Source organism: Dermacentor silvarum, chromosome 1 (genome assembly GCF_013339745.2).
Source record: "Dermacentor silvarum isolate Dsil-2018 chromosome 1, BIME_Dsil_1.4, whole genome shotgun sequence".
In the NCBI taxonomy this organism is placed as follows: Eukaryota; Metazoa; Arthropoda; class Arachnida; order Ixodida; family Ixodidae; genus Dermacentor; species Dermacentor silvarum.
Window position 1 is genome coordinate 80125496 of NC_051154.1, and position 21399 is coordinate 80146894.

Sequence of the window (21399 nt, forward strand, 5' to 3'; positions counted from 1 at the left end):
GTTTTCTTGTGCGCGCTGACACCACGCTTGTTAGTTTTCAGTTTTTAACCAATGTGTCCAAATTATGCAGCCGATAAAACTACTATCCTTACTCCATATAGCTCTCTGCTAGTAAATTTGCTATCGCAATTGATGCTTCGCCTTTCGGCAATACTGCGACTCACTTTATTAATCGCTTACCGAAAACAGGTGTGTCTTGTATACCGGTGCGACTTATATGCGTTTTCTTTTTCTCCGGAAAAACTGCCGTTTTAGGGGAGTGCGTCTTATACCAAGGTGCGACTTATAGAACGGAAAATACGGCATGTTATTGCACTTATATTATCATAAATAATATTATAGCAAACCTCCTCCCAAAGGCACTGAACATCAGTGGTAAAGTTGCTCCACTATAGATAGCCCTCTTTAGCTTCACTAGCTTCACCTCGCGCGCAAGTGTGAAAGTGAAAAGGAGACCAACGGCGAGGATGAAACAACGAAACGAAGGGGTGAGGAAAGCAGCGTAAACACTGCTAGCCGAGGCAGCACCGAAGCGCAGCACGGTCGCGCGTCTCCGTTCGCGGCTTGACGCGGTGAAGCCTTTTATTTTTTCCGTGCAGTTCTGCAAAACCGAACCATGTGTCTCGCGCGCCGGCGTATTGTTTCGGACATGGGGAGTTTATTTGTCAGATCGGCGCCGATCTACAACAGAAAGGAGGTCGCAATGTCAATATCAGAGTGCATTGCTCACGAAATTCAAGGATTTTCAAGGACGAAAAAAATTCCAGGACTTTTAGGGCCTTGAAAACGCACTTTTTCAATTTCAAGGGTTTTCAAGGATTTCAAGGACCTGTACGCACCCTGTAAGAGTTCTTTCATTCCCTAGTGTGTTGGAATATGGCTAATCACAGAAAATCCCTTAAAAGCCTGCAGTCAGCTTGGTGGTCAGAGGCAACATAGCCTGTGTACTTTTGACAAAGACAAGTAGGACTCCTGCGCCAATTGCGCATTTTTGATACAGACGCAAATTCCTACGGCAAACTGCGCCAAATAGAGAAAATTGACCGAAATTGCACCACGCTGCGTCTGCACGGCTTCGGCAGTGGCCACAAACGCAAGCGGATTCGTTCTCCGAAAAAGAGTGCTGTCATTCGTGTTACTCGCACCGCGTGACGGCACCTCCCGCAGAGTTTCTCGTAATTTTCGCGCTTATAACACTGGACTTTTCAGCGCTTCCGGCAAGTGGCCAGTGCGCGCGGCCACTGCCGGCTGTTGCAGCTATCAGAACGGCTAGGGCGGCTGTGTTTAGAGTGTACTAGAATACAGTTGAGGGGCCGAGCGACGCAGCGCTCCCTAGCTGAGGTGCAAAACAAAAAGTAGGCTGAGAGCACTGCGAGCGAACTAGATATTTTGGAGGCATGCGCTGCAGCGGGTGAAGCGGACAGGCGTCTGTGTCCCCAAGGCCGGTATAACATAAAGCTATTCCAATCTGTTTTTATGCCCATATGGGTGAGGCATCAGCCATTTTGACCTATCACGAAGGGCTAATGGCGGACTTGAATAAAACACCACAGTATCGCCTGAAAGTGAAGCACGATTGCGATAGCAAATTAGTAGACATCTATAAGAAGCAAGGATAGTATTTTTATCGGCCGTATAAACTTGTAAACATGTGTTCACTCACTAAATTAACAAGTCTGGCGTCACGCGCGCACACCCTATATACCGCAGAAACTCGCTGTGAAAACGCTCGAGTCAGCAAGCCCGGCTGCAGCAGCGCGTGAATTCACTTTTGTGCTGCCTCACTTCAACGCGAACTAAGCGGCGAAAAACAGCGCACACAAAGCTCTATGTACTCGCACTCGCACTCGAACTTTGTTGAACTCGTCTGCATACTTGATGTGCAGGTTGTGCTCTATATAGCACTCGCACTATGTCCCTGTCGCAGATCACTTTCAAGATAGGGCCCGTGCGGCCGCGCCACACGCAGCAGCCGCCGGAGTAACGACCCTTCCCCCGGTGCCTTGCGCGCAATAGAAGACGGTGCGCTTCCTCCCCGCTTTCCTCCCACGCAAGCGAGATTGAGCCGCCATCGTAGGCTCACCCTTGTCGGCTCATCCTCACACTTTCACTTGTACATACAGTATACAGCAAGCGGCGATGATGTTACGTGCCCCTGGACTTTCTATGGAACATCACGGCGACGCCAGAAATGCGCCTGGAGGTGTCCATATAATTGTTATCGCAACAAAAACAGACTGGAATAGTTTTACATTATACCAGCCCAGGGTTGATTGTGGCTCTCATGTTCTGCGGTGACATATGGTGACACAGAAATTATGTTACAGCGTTGATTGGACGGATAATTTGAGAACAGTTTCCGCTATCGTCTGAGCGTAGGCGCTGAAATATATAGTTTGATCATTGTGCAACTGATGTTTCCAGCTTTACAAGAAAGCTTCCATATATATATATATATATATAGCTACAAGTTACGCTTCTACTACGAGCTTCAGATTGGTTTATTCTGTGTTGGGTCGTGGCTTCCAAGTGCGCTGCCGTATTCCATTATTCCACAAAAATTCAGATTGGCGTGCTCCAAACTGCTTCAAATTGAAATTTTATCTGCTCCAAATTGTTCCAAAATGAAATTTAGCCTGCTCCATAACGCATTTTTACCTGCTTCCGAAATTGCGCCAAAATGACTTTGGTCAGTCCCACCCCTGCAAAGAGCGTACCTTGAACAAATGTTCTCAAATGTGGTTTGCACAGCTCAATGGCTTTTGATATTTCAAATGTATTAGAGTTGAGTGTTTCAAAAATATGCAGTTAAATGCTATACAGCTAAATGCAACCCGTAGAATTCCAATGCAATGCAATTTCCTCCAATGCAATGTGTAGTCTATAAGGAACCGTTTATTCCAGCCAAGCTCGAGCTACAACAAAGAACAACAAGCTGTGCGGCTGATGATGATGATAAATACAGATGAATTTGTACAAGTGATGATGGTGTGTTGAGATGAAGGAGAGTCATTCATGGGTCGTGCTCATGCAATGTTCATGTTTATGCACTAAACCATTCTTAAGCTATGCAGAAATGCGAACACTAATTCAGGAAGATGCACACTGTGAGACGTAGACGCAGCACTGTCACGAGTACAAAAGCAAGGTTTAATCTTTGTCGAGTAAAGAATGGAGACGAGAAGTGTGTACACAGAGAAGTGCGACATATATCTGAATACATTTAAGGATTTCATATGCCCTGTGTCACAGTGGCACATACCTAATCTGGCGGAAAATATTGGCCAAGAATGGGCACATTAGCAGTGGCACCAAAACAGGGTAGTGCAAATATAAAAAAACTAATAAAATCAAAGAAGCCGTTGAATATTATGCGGTATTTGACGAAGAGGTGTGTGCATTTTAGAGAAACCTAAGATCTGACATTAACTTTACTGGTTCATGTTGCGATTTATTGTTTGATTACATGGAGCAGAATGGTGCTCATTGCCACTACTTTCTCAAAATTAAACCATACTACTAACCCCAACGCACGAACAAACCTGCGGATCGATGCCCATCATGCTTCACATTAAAGATGCAGAATTTTTACACATAAGATTTCTGTAGTTTGCAGCAGCTAACATTCCCACGTAATTTGGATACACATCTGGACATTATGCTTTAGCGAAGTTCTGTATGCCAAATGCAGCTTGACCATTGCAGAAGACTTTGTATTTAAAAGTAGCACTTTTGCATTTATTCCAATAAACGGGATGAAAATGTATTCAAAGACCTGAACCTTTTAGCAGACATTGCTGTACAGAAGCTGCTGGTTGCTTCTTAGCACTCTGAAAGCAAGCACCTAGCTGTGGTCACACAAGGAACACTGGTACTGTCCGTTTCTTGTTTAGAAGCCTTTACTACTGCTCTAGGCCAAAAAATGGCACTGAACTTTTTACGACAACATAAAGGTGACAAACAAAACTTCTTTTAAGCGCCATGAGCAACACAGGACACCAATGGTTAAAGGAAGCTGTAACATGCTCTTTGCTTTTAAAGGAAGCTGTAACATGCTCTTTTTAACATGCTCTTTGCTTTTGCTACTATTGCAAAAGAAATGTGACAATGGCAAAAGCAGAAACTGAACACAACCAGCGGGTGCTCTTACTTTGCTTTGAAATGTGTTGCAGCAAGTAGAGAGCATGATGCATTGGCACCAGTGGGTCCTTGCCTCCTTGCACTACTAGTGTAGGGCACCTTATTAGTGGCAGCTCCTTGCGGCACACTTCGCCATGATTTTTGTGCAGTAGGTCCTGGTAAAAGTCACAGTATCTGGACCACAGCTGGCCAAAGTGCTCAGTCCCATACATAGCTTCCATCGAAGCCCGCATCTTTTCACTCCATTTGTCAATGTTCCTGGTGGCTGAAACAGCGTCATGGCAGCTTTTGAGCTGATAAGCAAGTAAACTTACAAAAAGACAGCTCATATGAAACCTGGGGCGCGATCTTGTACGCGTTCCAAAATGGAACGGAGGCGTTCCATTCCATCGAGACGCACACGATTGGTCAATTTGAACGTCGCGGTTGAAATTGGCCAATCGTGTGCAGCTCGATGGAACGGAAACGCCTCCGTTCCTTTTTGGAACGCGTACAAGATCGCGCCCCTGACAGACTCAGAGTTACTTAGTTGGCACTGCTTACAATGGCCAGAAATAAGATGCATGACCCAACACAGGGACAGTGGGTTGAATCGGGCTGTGCTAAGAGGTTAATATTCACATGCAGCAAGCAGTTCCTAGCACGGTGTCAGAACAAAATATTTTTCGTTCTGGTTGTAGTTTTGTTCCACTGAAAGAAGTTCCGTTCCGGTTCTGCTCCGGAACGAAGAAAAAATGAGCCATTACGGTTCATAACAGTTTTGGCTCACTTGCAAAAATTTTTCGAAGCAAAGTAATGATAAAAACATAGCATTAATTTTTCAAAAAAAGTGAATTCTGAGATCATGCTCAGCGGCTTGAGTCAAGCACTGAGCATGATCTCAGAAGCAGCATGTCATCGAGTGTACTCGCTGTAATTTGAAACCGCTGTTAAAAAACTAACTTAAAACTAACTTAAACGAACACAAACGAAGGATTAAACTTCGGTAGAAAAGCGTTGTACCCGTAGAAAACGAAATGAGAAGCTCTTAGTGCGCAAGCCACGGGTTTCCCCCGCTACGATGCCAATCTGCTAGTGCTTTCAGCAGCAGGCTTAGATTAGTGGAGCGCTCGACCGGCTATCGCTCACACTATCGCTGCGTGAGATACGCGCTTATGAGGACCCGTGAGATATGCATTAATTCTGACGTTGCCTTACATCGGTTGTCGCGGATTGCAGACTTTCCCCTTGAACCGAAAACCGATTTAAAAAAAAACAGAAAAATAATGTTTCGGTTACTTTTTTGTTCCGGTCAAAAATATAGCTTTGTTTCCTTTTTCGTTTTTGCTCCATTCTGACACACTGGTTCTTAGGTTTATTCTCACCACATCTTCTAGCAAATTGCTTGTTTTCGAGTATAGATATCAGAGCATCAAGCTCTAAACTCATATTATGATGCTGCTGGTGAAGCCTGCAACAGTTCGAACTTCTTTATTGATAGCTTGAAAGCACAAAGCATAATAAAAGTGCAACCAATTGCAAACACAACAGTTGGAATTTTAAACATGCAATGTACTTTGTTACGCTTCATTAGTACATGAAAATAAAGTCCCCAGTCCCCGCTCCAGTAGAATCCTGGGATTTTTTTAGTGCTTCTCGTGCACCAGACAGCCTTTTAAAATGGACGTTACAATGTCAAATTCCAGTTTCAAAGCTTCCATTTAACAAGACATGCTTTGACACAGAAATGCCGTATATAGACACAAGAGTAAGTCTGTTATTCTTAATAGTTACACGCAGAAAAAGAACTTTAAGTAATTTTGACATATTAATTACATTTCCCAGAAACACATTTGAAAATCAGCTGTTTTAGATTTGTGTTCATTAGCAGTTCACTTTGCATTTGTGACACATTTGGCACCATCCCTCTAGCACGCATGCACTAGAGGGATGTTGAAATGTTATTGGCTTAATCAGAATTTAAGTAGTGTCATGAAACTTTCAGATTATTCAGCATACCCGCTAAGAAATTCTGTCATTACCCCCATGTCACTTTTTCTAGTTCTTAGACCATCTAAAAAAAAGTTTTCACTGTTGGTTGCTGAAATACTGCTGTGCTGCTCCTACTGCAGTGGGCTTTCTATCCCCTCAAAATTAAACATTTCTTCCAGTTCCCAATAAAACACAATATTCAGACAGAGCTAGAAGTAAGCCGGGAGACTTTCAGAAGACAGTGTTTACAAAACTTCTGCAGCAGACATTTTGTCATGTAAAGTAGAACACCTTTTCAGAGTCTGCCTTTTTTTTTTTTTCTTTTATCCTTAAGCACTGCCTCTAATTTGCAGCAATATCTAAAGTAATTTACGTTCACTACATCACATTTATAAAATTGCCAATTATTGGGGCACCTTCCTGTAGCTTCATCCTATCTGGCTACCTTTTACATGCGGCTCTCTATGGTTGTAGGGGATCAAACTGCTGCCGTAATTGTTGTTCATTTTTCTGGTCACAGCAATGTAATCAATTAAGATTACATTATTGTTCCGACATGGACCGGTTGGTGCACAGTGAAATGAAAACAAACAGCGTAGATGACAAGACAAAGTGAAGGGTGACACACAAAGTGCTAACAACCAATTTTTATTTCGTATCAACCGCAAGATATATAAATAATAGTGGTGTGCGAATAGTTATTTTGAGACTGAATCGAATAGTGCGCCAGAAGTGAATCAAATAGAATATCCAATAGTTTTAAATAGTTTACAAATAATGAAAGACCATTACCACAAACTACCTAAAACAATTAAAGTTAGCAAGTTTCTGTCATTACGTAGTACATTATGAAGCGTTGCTTATTAAAAGCACAAATAATCACAAGGAGCAAACAAATAGTTTCCTTCGGATGGACAAAACTGGGGCGCGATCTTGTACGCGTTCCAAAATGGAACGTAGGCGGTCCGTTCCATCGAGCCGCACACGATTGGTCAATTTGAACCGTGATGATCAAATTGACCAATCGTGTGCGGCTCGATGGAACGGACCGCCTCCGTTCCATTTTGGAACACGTACAATATTGCGCCCCTGTTCAGACAGTGTGAATGATCGCTGTATAGCCTGTAAAGTATGGCTGCCTAAGCGACATAGCTTGCTCCAGTACGCAAGTTCTAATGTTTTATTTCTGTACTATGCCTGCGGGGTTGAAAATTTACCGTACTTTTGCTCAAACTTGTCTAATTGGGTGCAGTTGACGTATTGAAATATTAGAAAAATATTCCCAATTAATATAGTGACTATTCGATTCGAAGACCGAAACGAATAGGACACTATGTGATTCGTTATTTGAAAGTTTCGAATATTTGCCCACCCTTAAATAACATAACACACGAACAAGATTTAGCAGTTTCGCCTGAAAGGCGAAGCATTGCTTGCGATAGCAAATTATTAGACAGCTACATGAAGTAATGATAGTGGTTTTATCGGCTGTGTAAAGTTGCAAACATTCGCTTACTAAATTAAATTAACAAGCATGGTGTCACGCACGCACCAAGCAAACACGAACACACCTCACTCCATGACCGCGGACACTCACTGTCAAAAACGCTGGCGTGAATTGACCTTAGTGCTGCCTCTAGCTTAAACGTGAACCAAGTGACGAGAACACAGCGCACACAAAACCATGATACCTCGGTGTGCACATAGCCGTTGCAGATTGCTTTCAAAATAGGGCCCGGGCGGCTGCGTTCAGCCACGCCATAATACGCAGCCACGCCAGAGGGAGCATGCCTGCATGCATGCACACACACAAAGTAAAAATGTAATTATTCTCACCTTCGAGAAGCTGAACATCATGCTCAGTGACAAAAGCATTACCTCCAAAAGCAACAAGTTTCTGAATGCGCTCTGGGTACATGGCTGCTAGTATCATGCCTGTGTTTGCACCATCGCTCCAACCAACGACAGAATATTGCTTGTGCCCCATTTTCTGCAAATATGAACATTTCTGTTAAGTTGTAAAAAAAAAATTATACATGAATTTTTTGTTCAGATTACCATTACTTGGAATGACTCAAGATACACCAGAACCCACACATGAGGATGCACATGCATGATGCATGTGTGAATTCTTCTCTTTGTCCTGATGACTGGATACTAGCGCTGAGTTACTCTACAAGCTGTGTTCGACTAACAGATCCAAGTTTTTGTAAAGCACATTACTAAGAGGTCTAACAGTTAAGCATCACAAAATGTCATAGGAACCCCATTGTGCCTCTGAATACTGCTGTTCAAGCCTTTCATGTATGTATTCATTACGAAAAATATACTATTAGGAAATATTTTGCAAAGCAGTAATGATATGAGGGTGCTTCAAGCTCGAAACAGGCATGGTTTTCTATGGGCTAACGCCATTTCTCGTAAATAGCTTATCACAGAGGCTAATATATTGAAAAATGTCTGGAGGAAATAGGCTTACACACTAGCGTCACATTGCACATAAGCATTGCCGTATTTAATAGCAGAAAACCCTTGTAAAATTAAATTATGGGTTTTGAGTGCCAAAACCATGATCTGATATGAGGCACGACGTAGTGGGGGACTTCGGAATAATTTCGACCACCTGGGGTTCTTAACGTGCACCTAAAGCTAAGTACACATGTGTTTTCGCATTTCACCCGATCGAAATGCGGCCGCCGTGGCCGGGATTCGATCCCACAACCTCATGCTTACAGGGTTGGGCTGCTAAGCCCAACACCATAGCCACTAAGCAGCCACGGCGGGTCTGAAACCCTTTATAAATTACACACGAAGTTTGAAGTATGGGAGTAGTATATGGAAAGCAATAAAATTTGGAGGGCTTTTTTTTGTAGTTAAAAATGATTTATGAAACAACAGTATTGATTTGCAATAGTCCAGGGGTTTTACAAAGTTCAAAGACTGCCTTCAGCTCTTCATAACAGCGTCGACTTAAAGCAACACAAAAGTTGTACCAAATTGCTGCCTTCACAACACAGCCACAGCAAAATCAAATGCCAAACTATAATTACAGTTAGACCACATTATAGTGAAGCAGCATCCAATACAAAAATACCTTCGTGATATCCAATATTCGTTATAAGCAATACTTGTTGCATCTTCATATCGCCAAGAAACATATTTTCTTTGTTATATCCGATAATTTATTACATCCACATTTGTTGTACTGAGCCTCAGCTGCATATGCATACTGCACGCCAGTGGTAGCGGTCTTGCTAAATGTACTCGGGAAAGGAGGCAGCCGTCTGCCATAATTTTCTGCGTCGTTGCTCGTGCTTCTCTGCTTGATTGACTTTTTTGGGACGAAATAGCAACATCCATTGCATGTGTGTGGTGGCCAAAGCTTTAAGGCGTGCTTAAGAGCAATTGTTGCATGGTGGGGTGCTCAAATACCAGTACAAACTTGCCGGCAACACGGTTCTAATCATTTCCAGCGAGGCTTCACATCAGCAGGAGAAACGGCAGCAATGGATTGTCGCCATTCGGTGGGAAGTTTTTTGTTCTCGTGCTTTCTTGGTGGTCATCTCGGTGTTTGTTGCACTCAATCATGTTTCCATGGATAAGCGACAAAGCTGGTCACAGCCTACAAATGTTTGGTTCGGTTTGTGTGCAATGCAGCATGCAGGAGGCATTTCGCTTTGGTGCTAAATGCCACTTGCCACTTCAACCATTTGCCACTTATTTACCGTGTTGCTCGAGCACGACTGTAGTGCATCGTTTTGTGTGTTAAAGCTGCAGAGGCTTGCAAGGACTGATTTTGTTGATTTCATGCAGCCCACTGAATCGTCGCGCCAACTGTCACGCAGTTCCTGTTTTTGGATCTATTTTATACATGGCTTCGCAAATGTTTAACAGTTGCTAGTTGCTTCATGCAGAACTGTTGTTGATCTTTTTTGTTTAAGTACGAGGTTTTCGCCTCGCCTCGTTGTAAGAAGTCTAAATCATGCTGATTTATTGGAATGAATGCAGGCAAATGCTTCTTTAACAGCTATATCCTTTTTGCCCGAGGACAGCTTCGATATTGTAGTTGCTGGGGAAATGTGTTAGAAAAGAGGTAGCTCACGGCGAGGATTGCTGTTAGCTCCTACATATGGTATTGCTGTTTGATTGTTTGTCTGTTTGCCGAAAAATTTGTGTCACATTTGTGAGGTCATTACACCTTAATGCTGTCTAAGCAGACTTGCCAAGCAGAGTGATTTCTTTGTTTTATAGCTGAGAGCCTTTTCCCGTGTGCATTTTGTACTCAATTGAATTCTTTCTTATCTTTTGCAGCGTAGGAGTGTAACGCCAACGTCGCACAGGACTAAACCCGGCGTTGCCGCCAGCACTATCTACCTTGGCCAGCAATGCTCTGCATTTAAATATATTACGTGGATTCTCTCTTTTGTAACATTAGAGCGCCCGTAACACCCGAAAAAAAGGAAAATTGCCGCTTCAGCTATCCTTACTGCAAAATGTGGTCGCTTGCTACTGTATCCCAAGCGTACTTTCGAAAGCGCCCGTCAGACACTTTATAGGCAGTCCACCATGCGTATAAGCCTACTGGTGAGCTGGAATGTTCAGTTGAAAAGTGGCTGCATATTTTTTATTATGAATGGAGATTGAACTTGCTGAGAATATGAACACGCCTTGGCTATAAGGGCTAAGGTTGGGACAATAGTTGGTCGCACATGTTGAAGTTAAACACACTACTGAGGCAAAAGAACTTATGCAAAAGACATTGCCTGTTCTCATGCTGTGTGTGTCCTTTTTGTATGTTTGTGTGGCTCAGAGCGTTTAACTTGGAGTGCGCTGGTCTGATTCCAGCATGTGGTATTACTTACAAAAAGTAATACGAATTCCTATTGAAGGTTTTTTTTTTTTTTTTTTTTTTTTTTTTTGCTGCAGAACGACCAGGCTACATTGCAGCTTCTTTTTTTTTTAATTTCACCTTACAGTTTTCTTTCACCAGAGCTTTTTCATAGAAACTGTGCTGTGATGTTGAAGCTAGGGCTGGAGGCAGAGAAAATAAAGATGAATGTAGTGCCACAAAGCCCACAGTACCTAATGTCGACGACAATGTCATCTGCTTGCAATGATAGTAAAGGCACAATACCTCTAGCTGCAGATTGTGATATGAAAATGTTCTGAAAAATGCCCTTGACATTGACGATTCTGCTGTTTGGTGCTGAAGATGTGCTGCAATACTTGTAGCAATGTGCTGTGCACCATCACATACCTTGTAACTGCCACAATGCTACACAATTTTATAGAGCCATTCTTGAACACACATGCTTGTTACTGTGTTTGATGCAGGTGATTTCATGCCTCAGCACAGCACTGACTGCAACAGGATGCCTTTCTTTACATTTTTAAGCATTTGCTTGCTCTGTCACTGTGCTCGCTGCTGGTAATAGCTTCTGTTATTTGTGAGCTGACACTAAATGCTTGCGACGAGTGAAGGAATGCTGCTAATAAACATGGTTATGCATATTAATAAACATATGCCCCCTTGATACCAGACAGCCAAAAACGACGGTATGGACGCGAACAAGCCACAGGGAAGAAGCAATTTCTAGAGAGACAGCAGACAGGCTTTGTCTGTATACGTAATGCAGTTTACAATATACTGAGCTACTGCATGAGTGACCATATTGAGGTGCCAATTTGTAGCACAGAGTTTAACCATAGAGGACCTAAACCTATTAGTGCAGTGTCCAGCCATATTATACTTAGCTGCTGGTGTAGAGAGACGGCAGCGACACAACTGTTAACATGCACTCCATTTTTATTGTTTCCATTGACGAAACCACCCATGTCACAGAAAAATAGTTCTAACGCATTGCAGTTGGACAAAGTAACACAAGATGTCACTACCAGTCTTGCTACTGCCATCCATGGCTACAGGTAACCTGATGTTCCGCAAATGGTAATATGTTTACGGACAAGCCAAAACTTTCAATTGTCAGTTTCCTGCTGCACCTAAATGAGTAACAGTTTACATAAGATGTTCCCGGCAACATCAGCTAGCAAAAGGGCAGGTATCTTTAGCATCTTGCCAAGCTCGTTTAAAGTCAAGCGCCTCGACAAGTACATTTACACAAAACAGAATAATCAGAATAATGATAAACTTACATGCAAGACTTCAGCCAACACTCGAGCATCTCTATGATAAAAATCAACAGGAAAGGTTCGCTCTGGTGGTCGGCTGAAGCCATAACCAGGAGGATCCCATGCAATTATTGTGAACAACTGTTTGTTTAATTTTTCAAGTTGAGGTGCAAAGTCCGTGCGGGTGGAACCTGGAGGAGAATAGAAACAAGGAAGAAAAACTATGTGCTGCATAGTTCAACCCCCCCCAAAAAAAGGCATTGGCAGGTCTGATTTTGCAAAAACAATTCAATGTATGTTGGAAAATACAGGGAAACTGATATTAATATACTGCTGCAATACATCAAATCACGTGAACTGTTAAATGCCTTAAATTTTATTGCAATTTATGCACTTGCGTAGTGCTTTCTCACAACTCATTCGGCCATCGAATGTGTATACTCTCGCTCCCAAGTTGGCAGCTACAGCTGCACATGATAAACATATTTCTGAAGTATATGAAATAATTCTACACAACTAAAATGTGCCTATTAATGTTCTGCAGGATTTCTTTAACTTTTGCCTGCTAAATGACTTTTCTTGATGACATTAAGATTAGCAAAATAAACAACTATTGTCATTGCAATGGTTAATGGTCATTAAGAATGCACGCGTGGCAGCAACTTCAGATAAACAGCATTGAGGAACTTAAGCAGGAATGAGCAGCCGACTAACATGTTGAACTACTGTTGCCTCTAGCTTTGCTGCTTTTTACGTAAGTACGATCAAAATTTTCAGGCTGTTTTTTAAGACCCTATATTACACAAATATTGAAATGATTTAGGATATTGGGATATGAATTACAAAAATTTTTGGCTTTGGTGAAGGAAAATTCTTGAACACTTTCTTTTGGGTACGCAGCTGAACTATGTTATTTTAGATACACTGCATTTTATTCTGAACCAGAACAAGAATTGTGGCTGTAATCATACCTTCGAAAAGCATTTTCTAAGAATGAGGCTCAAATTTCGACGAGTCTTCTTAGACAACTTGTCTATAAACACACAAGCTCTGAAGTAAACAAGCTTCTTTTTGTTCAGTAGGTGTGACAGATATTGTGACAGACTCGCAGATATATATATTTTTTTTCATAGGTTCAGCATGCAATTGTTAGGAAAGTGTTTCTGTCTACAAAAATGTGGTTTTGAGAAAAACACTAATTAATGTTTTCATTCCAGATAAGTCAGGCCAGAATGCCTTTTTACACTGTTTATCTCCAATATTTTTTTTTTTTTTCTAATTGCCTCTCGAAACCGCTTCTTTCACATGCACACATGTTTTTGCCTTCCCCTTGTTCTTTTTCGACAGAGAGCCAGAGGTATGCCACGGTGGTTCTCAAAGACTTTTATAGCATTATTCCCATTCATTACAATAACTAATGGCACCATATACAAAAGCTTTTAATTTTCCCAAACAACTGCGACAAGTGAAGTTGTTCAAAAACTTGCATGTGTTCTAGGTACACCTATCGAGGCGCTTTCTGCCATGCTAAAGTGCATATTTGTTTTCACAATGTGCTTGTAAAACAAAAGACACAGTTGGGAGGTCCTAAACAACTAAGAATTATGAAATGTGCAAGCAGAATGGTGATAACCATGCAATATGTAAATGTTTCCCACCAAAATATTACAGCATTTTGTTTGTATGTATGTATGTATATACTATCGGCATCAAATTAAACATGAACAGCGCAGTGCGTGGCCGAAGCATAACTGAAGGTACAGCGCGCACCATTCAGTCATCACCACTGATAGGCACACACATCCAATTTCACCGCACTGCGTGGTGATGCTCCCCCCCTAATACTGTGATATTTTCATTTTTATTCTGGTTCTGGTGCTCGTGTCAACCCACCGTGGTTGCCGAGTGGTTATGGTGTTGGGCTGCTGAGCACGAGGTCACGGCATCAAATCCCGGCCACGGCGGCCACATTTCGATGGGGGCGAAATGCAGAAAACACCTGCGTGTTCAGATTTAGGTGCACATTAAAGAACCCCAGGTGGTCCAATTTAATCCGGAGCCCCCAATGTGGTGCGCCTCACAATCAGATGGCAGTTTTGGCATGTAAAACCCCCTATTTTTTTTTGTGTGTGTGTGTTTCATTTGACGCCGATAGTATGTACAGCCGCCCAAATTTCTAGCGTGCGCGAGCGGCAACTTTCTGTGCGCCAGCACCTTAAATTAGATGATGATGATGATATGTGGTTTTTTGTCGCGCAAGGGCCAGGTATGGCCAAAGAGCGCCATGACTGATAATGCTGTGTTAAGCGCTGATTGATTAGTTGCGATGATAGGATGTAACATGGCTGTAAAGTGGCCTAAAATCAATCGCTATCGTAGAAGCGTAAAACGATATATAGTATAAAATTATGACAGTGATATGTGGAGTGGTCTATGGGTACAGTACGAATGACAAGTGATCATGAGGCTAAAATGCAAGAATATGGAAATAAGCATGTATGCCTCCTTAAGGCCTTTGAGCCCAAAGGCTGGGAGGCAGGTGCTTTCTGTAATGCAGCTACCGCAGCAGAAACCTCTGTTAGGAGGCCGTGCTACGGATTTCCTGGGGCTATAACATGAAACCTGTGTACATCTTTTAAAAATTCGAACAAGGACTGGTAATTAAAGAGAGGTTCTATACGTAAGATCATTTGAGGGTGAAGTGGAATTTGCTGTCGTTGTGGTAATGGAAAGTGCTTTTTCCTATTAGCGTTTAATTCCGTGCATTGCAGCAGGACGTGAAGCACGGTAAGCGGCTCACCACATTCATCACACGTGGGTGGATCACCACCGGACAAGAGGTAAGCGTGTGTACTGTATGTGTGTCCTATCCTAAGTCTGCAAAGTGTTACTTCTGTGCGGCGGTTCTTTGATACGGCGGCCAGTTGCCAAGATACGGTTTGATAACGTGTAGTTTATTTTCTGTTTCTCTATCCCACAACCGCTGCCAGTAAGCCCTGAGCTTTTTCTTTAATTAGGGCGGGCTTGAGGTCCATTACAGGGACAGTCGTGGAAGAGTTGACAACGTTCGCGTTGTCAAGTTGATAACTCGGCCTCAGGGTTACAACCCCCGAAACCCCCCCGTCGGTGCGCCACTGGGTGTAGAGGACTCGTAGCACCGCAGGACCGTAGTGAATTTGTGGGACGCGATATACGAAGCCAAAGATTCGCCAAGCTTTAGCGACGACGCCGGCAACGTGAAGTCCTTTACTCCCATACCACTTTCTCTTGAAGCCGCTTCAGCTAGGCAGTTATAGTCCGGCCAGCAGGAATCTTGTTCTTTTACCAAAGAAAACAACCAACTACTACTGCTACTTACCAATCGCACCGGGTAGCAAGACGACCGGACGAGGCCCATTACCAACAATTTCCACGTGAATTTGTAATCTAGCGCATCTATATAAAAACGAGGTCTGGAAAAAAAAGACACTCATGAAGTGATAGCTTAATGAATCATATAAGTTCTTGAACACTTACTTGGACGTTACAGCTGGCTTCAACGAAGTGGAATACCTAGCTAAACTACACGAGTAGGGCTGCAGTCTAGGACCCGACAACAAGGCTTTTGGGAAAGCGAAAAATGGGCGCATTGTTGTCAGAAATACTCACGTTACTAGCTGACAAGATATGAAGACAGCAGGAATAGTTAAAACGGGGCAAGCAATAAAGACGACGTCAAGAAACCATTGATACCATGACATAGGAGGCAGCGGCTGCCAAAGCAGCCGACGTGGCCGAAGCCAAGCCAGTCCTGGTCATGCGCAGTGACAGTGTCCATGCGCATAGCATAGAATAAAGACCAACCAAATAGCCTCCCTGCATTAAAAGAGAGAGAGAGCATTTTCTTTTGTTTTGATTTTGCTCAAATTCCGCATCAAGATCAAGTGTTATGGTTCGCATCGCTCCATATGACACTTAGCACTGTAACAGTGCAAAGCACGACCTACTGAACGCAGTTCCAGTAGGTCGTGGTGCAAAGTATCATATTGAAGTAACAATTAAGTAACCTTGGTTCTACGGACAGCCGTGCCTTATGTAACCGTAATGTTTATGGGGAGACGCTGGCGGCGAACGCTATGCATGAAGGCGAGCTTTCTGGTAGAAACGCGGCGTCTTCCGTGGGCCGATCCCAGGGATTATGCGCAGCCGCACAAAAAAAAAAAAAAAAAAAAAAAAAAAAAAAAAAAAAAAAAAATTCAGGTTTCTCTTACTGTTTCGCACTTTTAATATTTCAGTTTGAGAAGATATAACATAAAAGGCATGCGCTGTCGGTCTTTTGTGTCATGGCATTTGTTTGTGGGCTGTCATACTCCAAATTTCGAGGAATAACTTTGACAAGAATGTAAGACAAGGTATGTGCAACTTTAGTCGTATACAGCATGTCAAGGCGTAGCATATACATATACCTAAATATATACAGGATTTTCGCTCACAGGGAGGCGACACCGGATTTTCTGAGACGCGGGGCCCTTAACGTAAGCGCGTTAAACTGAAATTTTGTTGACACCCATGGCCCCCGGCGATGGCAGAAAACAGAAGCGAATCTCAAAGGCGATGTTTTTGTGTAAAAGAAAGGTAAACAAGAGACGAAACACATCATGGCCGCCATACATTTGAGGAATGAATGAATGAATACAGCACTTTGAGTTGTGGCCTAACTCAGGCAACGGAAGATGGGTTAGCAAATAAATGGCGCCAAAAGTCAGGCGCCAGCGCTGTCCCCAGCAAGGCTCCCTGTGAGTGAAAAAAAAAAAAAAAAAATCTAATCTCAAAGGATATGCTTTTGCTCAATGCATACGCCAAAAGCGATTTTGAGAGCCGGAGGGCGGAAACACGCAATGTACTGATCTTACGGAGAACAAGGGTGGGTAAGGGAAAGGTAAGAACCATGGAGGAGTTCCTTCCTCCATGGCGAGAACCATGGAGGAAGGAAAAAAAAAAAGTATTTTATACCTCCATGGCGAGAACAATGGCAAGGTGGGTGGTGGAACTCATCACGCCTCACCGCAGCCACGGTACAGCCACGGCTACCTCCGTGAAAGAAAAGTAAATCTCGGAGGCTATGCTCCTGCTAGCTTTTTGCTCACGACCGACTGTTATTATTGTGGCCAAGCCTAGCCTAGCCACGCCATGCCTCACAACCAGCAAAAAAAGAAAGAAAGAAACTAACAACGCGATCACTGAGGACGATGAAGTCCCGCTAGCCATGAGTTCTACCGTGGTAAATTCTTAAGAACTGTGGCCGTGACGCGACTTCTACCCACCCGAAGTAAGTGTGGTGTCGACCTCCCCGAGCTGTGCCCTGAAGCATCATTTCCTTACAACCTCGGAGCTTAACCGGCTGCTTCGCAAATGATCGCTTGTCGGATCGTAGTTAACTGACCAAGGTTAAAATAAACACAATTATTACGCAGTTTTCCCCATGTTGCAAACAAATTTGTCATTTGATAGCGTGTGCTGTGTACGTTGCGCTTTAAACCGTGCCTTGTTCTAAAATTTTACTTTCAGGTGAAGTTGTAGTAGTAGACCAACATGCACACGGACCTGTCCCCTCACTTGCATTCCGAGGAATGCAACAACATTATAGCATTGATGAAGCAGTGCTACGAAAAGGTAAGTATTTGTTTCTGCGTAAATGCTTTTGTGACATACCTGTGCTTTTACAGAACAAATGGGCAAAGTTCTTTGGGGCCTGCAATGATATGGACGTTGCAATGAGGAGCTGTTTAAAAAAAGAGGTAATCGTAAAATACATTGCTTGCTGTTGCGCGTCGAATTTCTCTTGAATCGTTGACAGAAGTCGCGCATACGAATTAACTTTACGTATTGTTTCCAGCGAATGGAAAAACGTGCGAAGAATTACGACAAATCGTACGCGAAGCGACTTCGCGAGGAACAGTCATGAAACTTGTCCTTGTGTTAGTGCACTGTAGCAGATAAATGGTATATAATAAAACATCCTGTACTTCCTTTGTGGCTGCGCTCTACTTATTACACACACACCATGCAAAGAAAAAAACAAAACAAATACACCCACTAGCAATACTAGCAAGAGTATATTAAAAATTTGCAAATATAAAAAATTTGGTTATAAATCGAATGCTCATTCCTATTTAATTTGCATTCAGAATGAGAATTCACTGTTTGAACTTGTTGAATGTTTGTGGGGGCTGTTCCAAATGATTCTGGTGCAGGAGAGCCACAGTTGCACAGAGGTAATGCTTCCTGGGCAGACACGGGGAAGATACTTCTGCTCAAAAATTTAGTCATTCAATTAAGCGTACCTCACTTTTCGACAGTGTACAAATTTTCTGCCTTGGTTTAGACGCGGCAAATTATTGCTTGGCCAGTTTCGCCATGTTTGCTTTCCTCTAAAACAATGTGAGGTGCTGCAAGATCACACTGCTCCTTCAATGAACACAACATTCTATGCACATCTGGCAATGTGCTTTGCTTATTACTGTTATTGTCATTATGTGCCATAGTATCCGTGTAGTATCTGGGCTTTATTTGTCCTTCTTTCTCCCTCCCTTTCCTTGTTTTTCTCCCTCTTGTTTATCAATTCTTTCCTTCAATGAACAACACACTATGTGCATCCATTGATGTGCTGTTGCTTTGTTTCACCATTGTCAATGCCACTGAGAACCAGGTAACTGAAATCAATTTTCATCTTCACGCCCCTCAGTTGACTGGATGTCCACTTGTGAACAGGATTACACTCATGTATCAAATAATGTAAATAAGCCCATCTCTTTCTTTTTAACCAAAATACTCCATGCAAACTTTACATTTCACATTGCTTAGAAACGAGTATTCAATAGTCGATACAATATTCCAAGGTCATTTTTCTTGAATATTCATATTCAATTCAATCAGGAAATTTTCTTGCTATTAAAACACCCCTATTTTTCCATTCATTGACTTGCTACATACCGCTGTTAAGAATGTTGACGTGGCATTCGGTAACTTAATTTTGGGTGCATGGGCTCAATATAAATGGCACCATGAGAATATTGAACACCCCTTTTCTGCTGCTCCTGATGCTCTTTGCACACTATTAACTATTGCACTTCAGCCCAATTGGTGCATTAATAATACGACCAGAGACAATATATAAACACCCGCCGCAGTGGCTTAGCGGCTATGGTGTTGCACTGCTAAGCACGAGGTCGCAGGACCAAATCCTGGCTGCGGCGGCCGCATTTCGATGGGAGCGAAATGCAAAACCACCTGTGGCCCGTGCACTGAAGGCACGTTTAAGACGTGCCTGGTGCAAAAAATTAATCCGGAGTCCCCCATTACAGCATGCCTCGTAATCAAATCGTTATTTTGGCATGTAAAACTCAAGGATTCAAATCAATATATAGACAAAGGCAGAAAAGTCGACCTGAGCTTGTGTGCTCTGATCTGCTAATGTTTGTGGCACAAAGGAAGGGCAACAACAGTTAATGGAAGAGGACAGGAAAGGAGGTGCACAAGGTCCTTCCCAAAACTTATTTCACAAGTTTTTAGGTGCACCAAAGAAGGTCACTATCGAAAAATACTACCCATTACACACAATGCACTAGTTCCACCTCTTCTTTCATTGCTAGAAGCACCTTTGGAAGTCCTCCTAAACTCTTTAGCAGTGATTTTTTTTTTTCCAGCTGTAGTGAAATTCCTGAAATTCTGCCCCTGAAGCACTAGTAAAAGGTTGCAAGGAGTTAACTCTGGCAATTAGAATGTCTTTGAGCACAGTGGCAGAATCGCAAGCTAAAAACATGCACTATCGCCCTCCTTTCGACAAATTTGGTGGCCTTCACACATGGCTCAAGACCGCCATGTAGAAAGCTGCATGAATAGTTCAACCTTCGGGTATCACATTGTGGTGCACAATTCTATTTTCAACACTATCAACATGACTGATTTTTGCTTTGTTTCGTGCTTTATTTTGGCCTTGGCTCATCTTTTCCTACTCATTGCCGACAGAAAACGCAAGAATTCATTGCTTTCATTTTAAGTTTTTCAATCATATATTCGTTGTAACTTTTGTTTAGGAGTGAGCAGTTTCAATAATATCTTGATGCAAACCTTTTTTTTTACAAGTTTTCCATAAAAATCCTTTGAATAGAGGACTTTCCCAAGCCAAGTGCTTCAAATATCATTCCAACAGTAATCTATCGGTGGCTTAGCATGAGAGAACACACTAAATGTTTTCAACATTGCACAGGGTGCAGGGGCGTCCTAAGACAATCTTGCATCATCATGAATGCTGAACTCATGTGAAGACTGTCCTTTCCTTTTGGGAATTTTTTTCTGTAGGCATTTTGCATTATCTGGTAAATTTCTGCATCATTATTATTACCAAATTTCAAAAACTAGATATCGATCATGTTTCTTCTGTTGGTCAACCTCCGTTACGATTAAGTATAAAAATGGGTTGCACAAAAAATGCACGCATTGCACAAATTGTGCTTATCACACAGCACTCCAGTTAATGCAATAACTCCACCCAGTCCTCTAGAGAGGGGAGAGCAAAAGTGGCACTGCCACAGCCTCTCCCACTTCTTTGGTGACTCAATGTATGAACTTTTTGGACAGATTGTTGATAAAGGTACATACTACCACAGTTTCCTCAAAGACGCAAAACAAGTGCGACACAAAGTTTTGCAATGCCTTTGTATACTACTTTTGCCATTTCATAGGGCTTTTTTTTACTATGTATACAGAATGTTTCAAAATCACCTGAGGCACAGTAGCCCAGTTCTAGTCCTCAGTTCATCTAAAAAAGTTTATTAAATTCTGGGATTTTACATGCCAAAACCACAATCTGATTATGAGGCAAGCTATAGTAGATGATTCCAGATTAATTTTGACCACCTTGGATTCTTTAACGTGCACCCAATGCACTGTATATGGGTGTTCTTGCATTTCGCCCCTATAAAAATGCAGCCGCTATGACAGGGATTTGATCCCATAACCTCGTGCGTCTCAGCACGAAGTCATAGCCGCTAAGCCACACTCGGAGAGGCAAACGTCACATGCAGGAGAAATTGAAATGCATAATCAACTTGACACAATTGAAGTAATGAAGTTTATAACTAATTCTTGAAATTAATTATCAGGATTACTCCAGTTTGG

At 42.4% G+C, this 21399-nt stretch overlaps 1 protein-coding gene across 1 annotated transcript in view; it reads right to left on the reverse strand.

Annotated features, from left to right (window-relative positions):
• LOC119431530 (valacyclovir hydrolase-like) overlaps nt 1-16012 on the reverse strand; it is a 40235-nt gene extending 24223 nt beyond the window's left edge. Inside the window, exon 1 of the mRNA XM_049670464.1 lies at nt 15757-16012. Within this exon, the coding sequence (XP_049526421.1) occupies nt 15757-15869 (113 nt within the window). The 5' untranslated portion in view covers nt 15870-16012. The remainder of the gene's footprint in view (nt 1-15756) is intronic.
• Between the last annotated feature and the right edge of the window lie 5387 nt (nt 16013-21399).